This window comes from Poeciliopsis prolifica, unplaced genomic scaffold, assembly GCF_027474105.1.
Source record: "Poeciliopsis prolifica strain line A6 unplaced genomic scaffold, Auburn_PproV2 SCAFFOLD023, whole genome shotgun sequence".
Lineage (NCBI taxonomy): Eukaryota > Metazoa > Chordata > Actinopteri > Cyprinodontiformes > Poeciliidae > Poeciliopsis > Poeciliopsis prolifica.
The window spans coordinates 5,071,023-5,084,686 of record NW_026562398.1 but is presented as its reverse complement, the minus strand read 5'-3'; the positions used below and the strand labels follow the sequence as shown (position 1 = coordinate 5,084,686).

Genomic DNA, 13,664 nt, shown 5'->3' with positions numbered 1-13,664 from the left:
ATATGTGGAGAGAGTTAAAGATTAGGGTGATGGCAAAAGAGACTTTTTGACTTTAAAGATTATGAGCTCATCGCCAAAGATAAATTGTCAACATACCAGAGGAAATATGCACAAAGACAGTTAAAGCTTATAATGACAGTTTCATTGCAGTATTGCCAATAATGATTTTTCCACTGAAAGATTTAAATAGATATTGCCAGCTTTTTAAAATATCAATAAAAACATGTTTTACGTTTTATAATTTTTCAGAGAACCTGTCTCAATTCCTGTCAGAAACAAATCTAATCTGTCAGATGTATGAATAATTTAAACTCAGTTAACTTAGTCCTCCTCTGTCTCAACCAGAGCTTGTGTTTTTATATTGTTAGAAAATGGAAAAATACAATTTACAAGTTTGCACAGAGTAATTAACTTTCTTTTTCACAACATTCTCCAGCTTTTGAGTTTTTGTCTTGCTTTTATGGGCAGTGAGGTATTAAAATAGCATCAACTCAGCTACTTTACTTATGAAATGTTTTAAAATTACTTTAACTCTCGCATCTCGACTGAAAGAGATTCAGATTCCAGCATTGGCCTCTGCAGATGATCAGTCCCACTGCACAGGTCACAGGATCCAGGGGATGAAGACAAATCCAAAAAATTTTTGGTGAATTCTGAAGTGGCACAAATACATTTTTTGTATTCGCAGTGTTGTGATTGGTTAACATCACATATGTACATCTTTTAATCCATTGATTTCTAAAATGGAGATGCTAACCTGTGAAAAGTGAATAAGGTGTTAATCTGTTCATGGTCATGACATACTTTTAAGATTCAGCATAATTTTCGTCACAATAAATGATCTGAAACATCCCAGCAGACAATGGTAACATGAGCTAAAAGTTCCTATATAGTTCCTTCAGGGGAACTATGTATTATGGATTATATTATTTAAACAGCTAAATGCATTATGGTTTGCATTGATGATCTTTCGTGTTGCTTTTTTTGATTTCAGAGGACTATGAGCAGCTTGTGGAAGATATTGTGCGAGATGGAAGACTCTACGCCTCAGAAAACCATCAAGAAATTCTGAAGGTTTGTGCCGTTTTTTAGGTGTTAGTCATTTGTTTGTAGATGATGCAATCAGATTTAGGATGATTCAGTTGAGCTGTGAGTTTTAATAACAAACAAAACTGTTTTCTGTGAACATAATCTAAGGTGAATAATATGGAAAATATTTGTTAGCATTGTCATACTAGTTGTGTAATTTGTCGAAACTATCTTCACACATCCTGGATTTTTTTATTTTATTTATTTTTTATTTTTATTTTACATTTGTTTACATTGCAATCGCAAACATTTCTGTATTTTATTGCCGTTTTATATCATAGACATACTCAGAGTGGAAAATGATCATTTTTAATTTTAAAATAAATATCTGAAAATCTATTTTGTAGAAACAATCTTTCATCAGTAACTGTGGCTGCAGGCCTTTTGAGGTGTGTCAAATTTTACATCTAGAGAGTGAAATTCTCTGCAAATATAGCTCAGCCAAATTGGATGAAAGATGTATGAGTCTTTATTGCAAATTCTCAAATGGATTTATTCATGGCCTTTGACTGGGCCGTTCAACCACTCGATTATGCTTTGATGTAAACAATTGAGCCGTAGCAATGGCTGAATCTCTGGAGGTCTTCTTCAACCCTTATCCTGTATTTAGTTTTGTTCATCTTTATATAATCTCTTGAGGAGCTTTGCTGCTCCTTCTAAAGAAAGGCATAGGATTCCCACAGCATCATGTTGCCACCACCATGTAGATGGTGTGGATGTAGTGATGTAACATGTTAGGTTTTCACCACACATAAACTGCACTTAAAAGGATCACATTTACTAAATTGGTTATTTGCAGTGAATTTTATTCAGGGTATTCAGTGTAAGGGGGGATTGGAAGTACACAAAAATGATTTTCATGTTCCTGCCACTTCACAAGCAAAGTCCTGTGCTTGTAATGTGACAAAATTAGAAAAATACTCAGAGTATCAACACTTTTCTAAAGAACTGGTCAGTTATGAGGGCGTTTTTAAATGATTAATGCAAAAATTATGTTTGACACCTGATTGTTGTTGGGGGGTTTTTCTGCAGGATAAAAAACTGATTAAGACTCTTTTTGATGTGCTGGCCAACCCAAACCACTACTTTAAGTACACCACTCGGGAGTCCAACGAGATGCTTCCACGCTCCTTCATCCGTCTCATAAGCAGCAAAGTGTCAGCGTTCCTGCGGCCCTACAAGTAAAAGCCTGCAGCTGCAGAGAGGTACTGGATTTCAACACCCGCCCCACCGGCCCACGCCTTCTCCCTCCTCCTCTCCCGACATTCCCTGCCACCTTTCAGGCCACAACTCTTCCAGGACTTCTTAACACAAACCCTATGAGACTCTTCACTCAGCAGACCTGAGAATTGCCCGACATGTCGTAACCCTGTTTGCTCTTTAGGTTTATTCTGTCTGTCTCCAGGTCTGTATTCCTGCGCTCTAGCATTTAGTGGGAATGTTGAGTATGTGAGTGGTTTCTGTTGTGTTGTGCAATGGAACCACGTATAACGAAAGAAAAAAAAAAGCTTATTTCAGACAGTAGGAGTGTTGTTTTGTGTGTGCGGTTTGAGCCTGATAGAGCTTGTTATTGTGTTTGCTCCAGTTCCTACCATTAAGTGTGACTGTTTGTGTTGTGTAAAAGTGTTGTGTAACTCTGGTGCCATCCTTGGTGTCTGAGCGCTGTCCTCAAGGAGGAGCGGTCACTTAAATCCTGAGTTTTCCAGCTCCTTTGAAGCCCGGCTGTATTTTTTGAGCTCTTAGAGCCTTTTCCAACTGTTAAAACAGTTCAACCGTGTTTTGCTCCGTCTGTTTAGACTGTACCCGTGTTTCCCAACCTCCGGGTTATTTCTTCTGGTCGTTTTTTTTTTTTGTTTTGTTTTTTTTTTTGTTTTTCAACCCATCTACAAAGCAAACACAAAAGTGTGGTTTGTCATTCCATGGAACCCAGCGGACATTCGGGAGATAAATGATTGTGAGAGATGGGATGATGTGATGTCTGGTGGAAACATGTTTCAGAGAGTGAGAGTAATGTCTCTGTGGGACATTATGTTTGCTGCTTCTTTTTAAAAAGGTCACTTTAATTCTTCAGTCTCATTGTCTTTCTCATGTACTCTTCATACTGATATTCTGTAGGGTTTAAAAAAGGGAAGCTCAGAATCCATAATAATTCTGTTTTTTTTTTTTTTACAAGCAGTAAGTTGATAATCTCTCATTACTCATCTGTGGATTTACGGATTATTTTGTTTTTGGTCTTGTAAATAGTGAGATTAATCTAGTCGAGGGTTGAAATCTTTGATCCTGATTTTTAGGTCCAGTACACTTTTTCCCAGTTCCAGTTACTTCTGAGGTCCCACTAGTCTCAAATCCAAAGACACTCAACACCCCCAACTCACTCTGTGTCCTGTCCCAATGAAGACAGCTCTTCCAAAGACCACTCAGATCGGGCAGCTCGAGTAGTTTCCTGCACTAGATTTGGAACCGACCGTCCCTTCTGTTTTTATTAAAGTGCAATGAAAAAAGGAAAAAAAAAAATGGTTCCACTCAGTTGCGACCCATATGGAAATTTGCAAAATGTGTTTTGAGTTGTGGTCTTGTTGAGACTATTAATCATCTATTAATAATATTGTCATCAATTATTTAGGCGTAAATGGAAAAATAATAAAGTAAAACTAGCTAAATGTAAAAAAGTAACAATTTGGTTTGTACAGTGAAACAAATTGTAAGAGTGACTAAACAGGGTAACATAATTTAAATGTAGAGAAAATCTAACACTTCTGGCTTGTATAAGCCTCAGCCAGAAATACTGTTTGAGGAAATCTTCTCATTTGTTTTTTACATGAGATTTCACAAAAAGATCAGGTTTGTCTGGTATTGGACACAGGATTCCTACTCATTTTTATCTCAAAATGTTGTACTTTTCCAGACTCATTGTTCCAAATTTCTTGATCCTTTGTTAGTTCAATTTTAAAGTATAAACACAAAATTGCTGTTGCCTGATAAAAAAGTAATGAATAAATAAACATACTGAGTTGAATGCCACTGTCAAATTGATAAAGTCTGAAAATACACATTTTTAGACCTGACGAATATTTTTCGTTCAAATCCAGATGTTTTGCCAGCTTGTGTGGGAACCCTGTGTACAAAAACATCATTGTCACTTCTAAAAAAACATCACCTTTTGACACAGATTACTTGGTGTGCTGAGTTTGGGGTAAATGTCACTTTTTTTATGACCAGGCACTTCCTGAGCTCCTCCCAGTGAAAAGATTTTAGCCCAAGATTTAGGAGGCGACGCCCCTCAATCAGCATCACTTTAAACAACCTGGGAACAACGAATGAATGGTTAGTCAATATGTGACCCTAAAAATCTACTGACATGGACATTCATTAAGAGAAAGAAAACTTGCCCTCTTGTACGTATGTATTTTTTTCCCCATTTTTGTAAATAAAAATTAGTTTGTTAGGACACTATATCCCATGGACCATACTGGATTAAACAAAGGGAATATGCCCTCACTGTCAAATCTGAGGGTATTGTTGGGTCAGACCTCTTATATCAGTTTATAATTCTTCCTATACACATTTCACTTATACATCAGACAGAATATTTTCTTTTTTTGGTGCGCTCATGTGACCCACATGCACCCTCTCTTCCTACCAGAAAGAGCTTCTTTCCTGCATCCTGTTATTGTTGTTGTTGGTTTTTATTGAGGTGTTGCCTTTAAAGCAATAGTTTGCTATGATGTATTGGAGTTTGATAATGATATTTGCACTTGAAATGTTATTGCTCATGTAAAGAAATGTCTGGTTTTTGTATTGTCTTTTTAAATGAATGCAATTTGTGTTCCTTTTTTTTTTCTTCTTGTAACTTGTTTGTTCATAAGATGCTCACTCACCGTTTAGTCTATAGAGACGATACATTATCAGCAGTTTGGAGAAAAAAGATGGAAAAAAACAACTTTGTACAGAGGGGAATCAAACAGGTTTACACTTGTTACTGCCCAAGACACTTATTAAAAATAAACATACTGTACTTCAGCTTCCTTTTCAACGTATTTAATGTCTTTGTAATGGTTGTACACAAGGGGAAATATATTAAACAGTGCATTACTAAAGGTTGATTTTAACAGTAATTGATAAATGAATGTATGAAAATTGGATTAAATATTATGAGATCAAACTTTTGGCAGCAGATTAGCCCCTCCTCATTCCTGGAAAATAAAACAAAATTGAAGGCATTACTGAAAAATGTTCCAACACTTGTAGTAATGTTGAATTTCAAAAGAGTCAAACGGATAGATTGATTACACACAGATCTACATATCAAGATGCCATCTTTGTTTTGTTACACGTGGGCTACTTCTAATTAGCATCCAATATGTAGGTTCTCAGATTTGCTTTTATGTGAATATTAAGAGGTAGATGAGACGCCAAAGCCAACGATGCAAACAGGTAGAAGCATCTGTGCAGGAACAACAGACTGACCATCTTCATGCTTCTCCGTTGAAGCAGTAATTCATTCAGTGGAACTTAAAAGTTTTCTTTATATTTATTGGTAATCTTGGTCTAAAAATTTGGTTTATTAGCTCTGCTTCAAAGTTGACATAAACAAATGTTTGAAATATATTAGTCTGTGTGTAATGAATCAATATCAGTTTCACTTTTTCAGATTTTATTAACAAATATTTACTTTACTTATGCTGTACTATATCTTATGCATATTAGTTTTTTATATCACAAAGAGTACTTACTGGGAAGACATTTTGGAAGACTCTGCAACCATTGGCCATCACTGCCACAGGTGATTTGGGTTTGTCCAGTAAAAATATAGCCAGACTTGCATTGAAATGAACTGATGGTCTCCATAGGGCGATACGTTTTCTTGTGAAAGTTAATCCAGAAGGCGTTGGGAATATTTGGTGACCGACATCCTATAACTGTGAAAACAAAAGAGATTTTGTAATTTTAGTGAAAAGGAATGATGCATATGGTGTAGAAAGTTGCCCAAAACTCTGTGACAAATCATGACTAAAGACCTTTGCATTGTGGAGGGGGTGAGCTCCATGTCCCACTGCTGGTGCACCATATCTCCCTCGATCCCACCAGACTCCCCACTTTGCACTCATACTGAATCACATTCCTGAATCTGTATGGCAGCTCCTGGAAATTTCTCCTCTGAGCAGTCGTCTCTGTTGGCTCTTCACACTCGACAGCTGCAGGGTGTGCAAGAGTTCTGAGATGACTCCATGTATTAGCAAATACACAGGTACCAAATGGACAGGCGAGTTAGCAGACCTCACCTTCACAGACAGCAGGACGACCGTCCCAGCCGTTGCTCACGCAGTGCCTGGTGGCCTTACCGACGAGAATAAACCTGGTGAGAAATCAATAAAAAAGTCAAGTCCTAAAATGTCAAGAACAATGGGAGATAAGGAAACATTGCAGGGAGTGTTTGTCTCACCCCTCATCACACACAGCTGTAGCTGTATCTCCAAACTCTACGCCGGTGTAGACGAACTGTCCATTTGAAATTTCTCCAGGATGTCCACACAGCTTTCCTTTTGACACAAAATGATAGAGTAATGTTACGGAGGGTGAAATAATAAACCATTTCATATTTAATCTCAATACAACAAATAGCCATGTGTGTTTGTCTGATTTTAGAAGTTTGATAACCTCTTTGGCTCATGACAATCTTGCTGATTGTTTTTGTTTTTTCCAGAATCATTTTAAAGACAAGGTTGTAAATTTAAGAGCTTATTTCTGTCAGTTAAATAGTGAATCAGCAACATAATGATTTATAAATCATAAGCACAAATTTGTGAACTAAAATACTTTGTAAATATTCAGTTACTTTTTTCTCCGAAACAATTATAAACACTTTCATAAATTTCACAAACCAGAATTGTTCAAGTCTTTAGGAATAAGTCAAAGGTTTTCATGAGGGTGTCGCTCTCTCTTCTACAGATTTACATGATTATTTAGTACTTTGAGTATTCTGGAAGCATACATAAGACTTGGGAAAAAATGACTTGGATGATAAATGTAAAGTTTCCTACGTTCACATTTTAGCTTCAAAGGCGTCCATTTTCCATTGTCACATATGCGAATCCTGCTACCACCCACTGGAGTATATCCCACATCACACTTGTAGGAGATTTTGTCGCCAGAAGAAAACGAGGTCATAGTGATGTACTTGTCAGCAAGGTTGGCGTTGGAGCTGCTGACAATGAATGGTGCATCACATCCACCTGCTGTGTATTTCAAAAAGAGGTGAAAAGTTCATGTCATGGGAGGGAAAAAAATCTAATGTATTGCATATCGGCACAAAACAAAACCTGATCTAGTCTTTACCAGGGTGACAGTTTAAAAATCAAGTATATGAAAATACAGTGGATGGAAAAGCGATCATCAGTGAGCGTCACCACTTCTATAAAAGCAGATGTTTTGGAAGACCTTCTAAAGAGTATTAAATGTCAAAAAACAAGTGACAGCAGCTTCAAAAAGAACAAGGAGGACTTCTTTGGAAGGCTTCTCAAAATAAAATTAACTTTTTTTTTAAATTAACTTATTCTGTAACTATTTTCCTTGGCACATGAGACCAAGGAGAGATGTCAGGCAAAAACCAGGCAAATGCCAGATACCAACTGTCTGGCATCTGGTATCCACATTATGGATTCATGGTGTGGGCTTATTCTGCTGCTACAGCAGGGGTCCCAAGCCCAGCACACCTGCATACGTAACTTCATTTACCATATTAGCATGCATCTATTTGTGGCAGAAGACGGGCAATCACCCATTTATTTAAGCCAGGTGTGCAACAGCATGCAGGGAGACATGCAGGGCAGCGGGTCCTGAAGACCAGGTTTGGATCCTTCAGGAATCATTGAGTAAACCATATACAGCTCAATTGTCAAAATATTATTTTCATACATTCAAATTGTATAATACAGCTGTGCAATTCACTTCCATAGCAACTGGTGTATACCATACATTTCTGAAAGACTGGGTCAGGAGCTTAGTGAATTCCAGCATTGTACTTTGATAAAAATCCACCCACGCAGTAAGCCCATCCATTAAATTTCCCTTCCACATGATATTTCACTGACAACTGTTAGTGGTAATATGACAAAGTAGAAGCAATTGGGAGTGGCAGCAATTCATCCACAAAGTGATGGGCCTCGTAAAATCTCAAAGCTGGAGCAGCAGATGCTGAGATGTGCAGTGATCAGCACTCCCCAATTTTCTGCAGTCAGACCTTCAGATTAAATCCAGCACAGTGCATACAGTGCTTCATGCTGAGGGTGTTCAGCTGCACCAAGTCTTACTTAACAAAATACAAAATGTTGGAGGCAATTGTGTAAAATATGTCACCGCTGGACTCTACAGCAGCAGACATGTTCTAAGAGCAACAAGTCATGTTTATGTGACTATCTAAGTATGGATTCATCACTTGCCAGAACAGGACTTTCCTGACTGCTATGTGTCAAAAGTAAGGTTGGGACAGAAGGGATTATGGTGTGGAGCTGCCTGACAGGAATTGGGCTTGGCACTTTAGTACCAGTAAAAGGAACGCCTAAAACTTCAGCATTCCAAGACATTTTGGACATCATCGCTCATCTTTGTCCATCAGAGGATGGATAGCTCTTTAAAGGCATACAAGGGCAAGTCTGGTGTGGAAAGTCTTGATTGGCCAACACAAAGTCCTGACCTTGTGCAGTTTAATGAAGATGAATTAAACTGAAACTGGGAACAAGGCCCTATTGAAGCTAGTATAGATGTGACACGTTGATCTTACAATGATAAATTCAATTTGACACACTGTACAGCACACCTGTGTACAATAAAAAGAAATAATGACAGTGGGAAATAATGTTTCTGAACACTTGAGATTAGATTTAAATAAATTTGGATCCTGATAAAACCATTTCATTTATATTACGTCCCATTAAAATAACATTAATTTAAAAATTTGCTTTCTTTTCCCCCAAGATAAACTGTAGGAGTAGATCTTTCATATAAAAAGGGATGGTTAATGGCCAATTACAAAAATAAAATAAATGACTAGCTAAGAAATATCATACGCTCTTACCAGGCCTTTTATCAGGGGACAGTAAACACTGAGGGAGTTTCGGCTGCCACTGGCCATCGGACCCACAGGTGAGCTGTTGTGCTCCATCCAAGTGGTAACCAGAGCTACAGGTGATGTCCATGGTATCTCCAACATGGTGAACTGAAACCTCTCTGCCACTCTTCACTGAATTGTTCACCACTGGAGTGGAGCAGGTGATTTCTTTCTCTGTGAGACAATTGAGCATGTAATTAATTTCAGCAAAGAAGGAAGCATGGAAGTTTTTATTATGTGAACTTTAAAGCAAATTGTGTTTTTAAAATATTAAATATATAATACGTAACAAGACCCGAGCTATGACTGATTAATGAACTTAATGTATCCACGCAGTTCAACATCAGGTATGTCTTTTCCAGCCATGGAAAGATGATATTCTTGTTAATTTGTCTTTGTAGCATAACCCAACATTTGTATAGTCAACAAGAGCCTCAGTTTTTAAAAGGTTTTCTTCAAAGATTTTCCTTTATTTAGCTCCAAATATCTTCACATCAACTCTGAGTCACTTCCTTATCCCTGCAAAAAAAAGAAAAATGCCACCAGGTGTCACCGTGGCAATGGTGTGTTTGGGTTAATGTGCAGCTGCAGTCAGCAATTGGTGCAATTGGTTTTATTTATGGGCATCAGAATAAGTGGCGGTAAATCCAAATGCACTTCATACTTTTCAGATTTTTATTTAAAAAAAAAATCATGTATCTATTTTCTTCCACTTCATAATTATGTCCCATTCTGCTGGTATATCACGTGAAACCTTATGAAAATATGCTAAGTGAGTGGTTGTAACATGGCAAAATCGATTAATGTGAATACTTTTTAAGGCATTTTGATTTAAAGGTTTGTGTTCTTAGTTTGTAATGATAATTGGTCACTTTAGATGGAAAATGAGTGCGGTGAAAATAGTGGTATAATGACCTCTTCACTACCACACCTTATTCCGCACAAGACAAATATATGATTAAGTCAAAATGATCTCATGACTAATGAGCTCTTACAAAGATGGAAAATATGCACAAAACAATTAGGGGATTAGATGAGCTGCTCATCATATTAAAGCTTCAGTTGATCAGTTTTATAACTCCCACCCATACAGAGTTGCTTTTCATCCGGTTGCAATTGCAGAGCGTCACTTTATTATCTCGCAGTTTAAACACACAGTCACATACCTTCACATAATGGAAATTCACCAGTCCATCCAGACCTCTTGCATATCATGTAGCTCATTCCCTTCAGCATGTATCTGTAAGCATGGAGATTCAGTTTAATATACACCACAATGTTTACATGCCTTACAAAAATTGTTTCAGGCAAAGCTTACCCCTCGTTGCATTTGGCATAAACTTTCTCCCCAATATACGTTTGACCTTCATAGACGAAGTGTCCATTGGGGAGCTCACCGGCGTTGCCACATGATATCTCTGTCGGAAGTTGACACGAGGAACAATGAAAAGGTAAGGATGGAAATCCCAAGATTGAGTTAGGGTCAAAAATAAATCCAACTCATAACACCAGTGAACTTAGCAGAAGGTAAGTTTTCGTTAAATGAACATTGCCGTATATCATGTTGTCTGTAGAAGACAACATAACAATACCATACTGTGCTAAAGTATTTGTAATCCTCGGAAATTTTGCTACAGTGATAAAATGCAATATATTTTATTGGGATTTTATATCCCAACTTCACTTGTTGAAAGTAAAATTAATTTTTTATGGGTATCGGAGAAAAAAAGGCTAAATACAATAAATACCGCACTTCCAATTTTATTAAAAAAGTAATTTCTGTTTTCATTCCATTCCTAAAGAAAGAAAAATATCGTACCTTGCTAAGTACATCATGTAAAGTACATGGGAAAGTAAGTATTTTTTCTTAAATTGTCTAAGCATAATATGAAAGTTAGTTCTTACAGCCAGACTCAAGCTGACATATCGGTTCTGATCAGGCTAAATATTCAGATTAAGGTTGCCTTTTAAACATAATGTTTAAGCAAGCATTACACTTTTCAATAAGCCCATATTTCTATCTCTAAAAAATATGTTTTTATTGATGTAATATTCTTATGTTAAATGTGTTGTCATTGGCTGTAAGCTAATGAAAAAAATGAAAATAAATGCTTGTTGGTAATTGCTACACATAGTGTATTTCACTTCGTGAATTAAGTTTCTGAAATGAAAGAACTTTTTTATAATATTCGAATCCACTGAATAAGACAAAATTTTAATTGGCTGATAAAAGATAAAACAATAAAGAACTCTTCCCTCTATGCTCAGCAGAGGGCGTAAAAGAGCTTATAAAATTGGTCCAAAATCGCATTTTATTTATTTTAATTTTTATTTTGTTTTGTTTTTGTTTGTTTTTTTAAAAAAGGAACGCCTGATTATTTGCCACTCTTACTTTCGCATTGTAGAGTCAGTCGGCTCCACTTCCCGTCCCGACACTCCACAGATCCGCTCCCTCTGGATGGAGTGAAGTCCTCGGCGCAGCCGTAGTGAAGCTTCTGCCCGCTGCTGAACTTCTGTCTGGGCGAGATTTTCTTTCGCAGTCGGGTGTGCGGGTACTCCGGCGGAGCGGGACACTCCTGCGCCACCTGAGCTGTTTATTCAGTCGATGAAAATGTAAACATATTTAACGTGAAAACACCAACTGACAGACGTGCGCACGCTAATGAGTTGAAAAAATGTCAATTTATCTATATATATTTTTTTACCTGCTGCTAAAAAAGCAAACCATAAAATCACAATGGTCCCAGTGGCGGTCCTCATGGTTGTTGTCCTGTACAAGAAGAGGTTATGAAAAGCAAATACCAACGGGAGAGTCAGATGGAGTGATTTATAGAAGAAGGCTGGCACAGCCCTGCTGAGGGCAAAGTCTTCGGAGAGAGAGAGAGAGAAAAAAATCATATACAAGGAGACAGTGGGAAGGAAGCAAGGCAAGGACAAAAACGTCAACAATTGGAATATTTTCAGAAGCATTTCAAAAGCATTTTTAATAAAAGCATTTATTTTTATTGTTGGAAAAACTTAATTATTTGTTCCATTCCCTATGATGAAGTATTTCAATATGTTTGATGCATATTTAAAAAAAAATGCATATCAATAATACTTTTCTTTTGATATCAATAAATAGAGCAGTCTTCTAGTCTCCAGTCAGCCTTACAAACATTAAATAAAATAAAAAGAACAAGATGATTGGAAACACTTGACAGCTCCTCACTAAAACCCCCATTAAATCTAAAACAAATAGTGTGAAGTCCCTTTTTAGGTCATGAAAACAACTAAAAATATAAAGCAATACAGTTGGATAACAACAAAAACAAGTTTATTTCCTGAGAAAAATGGTTTTAAACAAACAAGTCAAAGATAATTATTCAATTCTTGCAACTAAAGTATCTTTTCTGTTTATTTTTTAAAAAAGATATGTATTACCCAATAAAAATCAACATTTATTGCCCTGTTACATGCTTAGCTTGGCAGGAAGAAAACTGTCAGCATATTATCATTTAAGATTGCATCCCATTGTTAGATATTTGTTGCTTAAAGGTTTGGTTTTATCCTGCTTATCCTCCATTTAGACATCTAGTTCTATTTGCTTGTTCTGTAACATTTCATTACAAAGTTTAATACATTTAGAACTGATTAATGTTCTCATATTAAATATACTAAGTATCACTGCCTCCTAATCTAGAGTATATGAAGAGATATTTCCAGTTTGAGCATCTTTTGAAAGATCATTTGTAATCTTGCGCTATTCTTTAATTACCACTGAGATGTGAGCTAATAAAAACATGTACCATTATTTAGAAACGTTGCCCTATTAATATCTTCAATCCTACTAATAAATTATGACGTGGTGAGTAGTTGTCATGTTTTATGATTAATAAGAACCCAAGTTCCTCTGCTCTGTATCCAGAGCAGAGGAATTTAATAACAAAAGCAGAACTTGTCAGGGAAACTCGCACGAAGCTGAGTAATAAGAGGAACGAGCAAAAAACATTGAAAACCATGACCTCAAAATCTGAGTCAAGGTCAGAGAATGACATTGGATCCAAACGAGCTTAATCAGAGGAATGTGCAGCCGCTGTGAAAAGAAAATCCTGAGCAGGACAACTGAAGGAAGGAAACTAAATAACACAGAAGGAGCTTAATTGAACACAGAGAAGAAGAAGAAGAAGCATAGGACTAAAAAATCTGCTAAATGCACAATAAGAAGACAGGAATGAGTAGAAACCTGAACACCTGAGAATGAACAAAGACACGACCAAACCATAAAAAAGGAATTGATAGAGAAACTCTTAATGGCAAAACTTAAAAACAACCAGAAAACAAACAAATGAAACAAGGGAATGTCAAAGTCATTCTCATTTAGGGCCATATCAAGATCGTGTGTATTGGCAGAATGTATTGATCTTGTTAAACTATATAACTTTACAAGTAAGCAGTGTAGAAAACAGTGGGAGCTAACGGTCACTTC

At 36.7% G+C, this 13,664-nt stretch overlaps 2 protein-coding genes across 3 annotated transcripts in view; one reads left to right on the top strand and one right to left on the bottom strand.

Annotated features, from left to right (window-relative positions):
• Positions 1 to 5,109, top strand: part of scube3 (signal peptide, CUB domain, EGF-like 3) — a 101,694-nt gene extending 96,585 nt beyond the window's left edge. For both annotated transcript variants that reach the window (XM_055046212.1, XM_055046211.1), the window contains 2 exons: positions 995 to 1,074; positions 2,122 to 5,109. In XM_055046212.1, the coding sequence (XP_054902187.1) occupies positions 995 to 1,074; positions 2,122 to 2,274 (233 nt within the window). In that variant the 3' untranslated portion in view covers positions 2,275 to 5,109. The remainder of the gene's footprint in view (positions 1 to 994; positions 1,075 to 2,121) is intronic.
• Positions 5,110 to 5,111: 2 nt separating this feature from the next.
• On the bottom strand, positions 5,112 to 12,058 carry si:ch73-217n20.1 (C4b-binding protein alpha chain). Its single transcript, XM_055046214.1, has 11 exons — positions 11,902 to 12,058; positions 11,589 to 11,786; positions 10,515 to 10,614; positions 10,363 to 10,436; positions 9,164 to 9,370; positions 7,131 to 7,325; positions 6,533 to 6,629; positions 6,372 to 6,445; positions 6,108 to 6,284; positions 5,823 to 6,008; positions 5,112 to 5,282 (listed from the first exon to the last, which is right to left on the bottom strand). The coding sequence occupies exons 1-11, from the start codon at positions 11,954 to 11,956 to the stop codon at positions 5,266 to 5,268; spliced, it is 1,380 nt and encodes a 459-aa protein (XP_054902189.1). The 5' UTR covers positions 11,957 to 12,058; the 3' UTR covers positions 5,112 to 5,265.
• Between the last annotated feature and the right edge of the window lie 1,606 nt (positions 12,059 to 13,664).

Bases quoted from the DNA above. Each gene is read 5' to 3' on its own strand.
- si:ch73-217n20.1 (XM_055046214.1), bottom strand. From the start codon at position 11,956: ATGAGGACCGCCACTGGGACCATTGTGATTTTATGGTTTGCTTTTTTA. The intron at 11,787-11,901 runs GTAAAAAAATAT...CTGAATAAACAG, and splicing joins GTTTGCTTTTTTAGCAGCAG to CTCAGGTGGCGCAGGAGTGT. The intron at 6,009-6,107 runs GTCTTTAGTCAT...TTGTTTTCACAG, and splicing joins ACCCCCTCCACAATGCAAAG to TTATAGGATGTCGGTCACCA.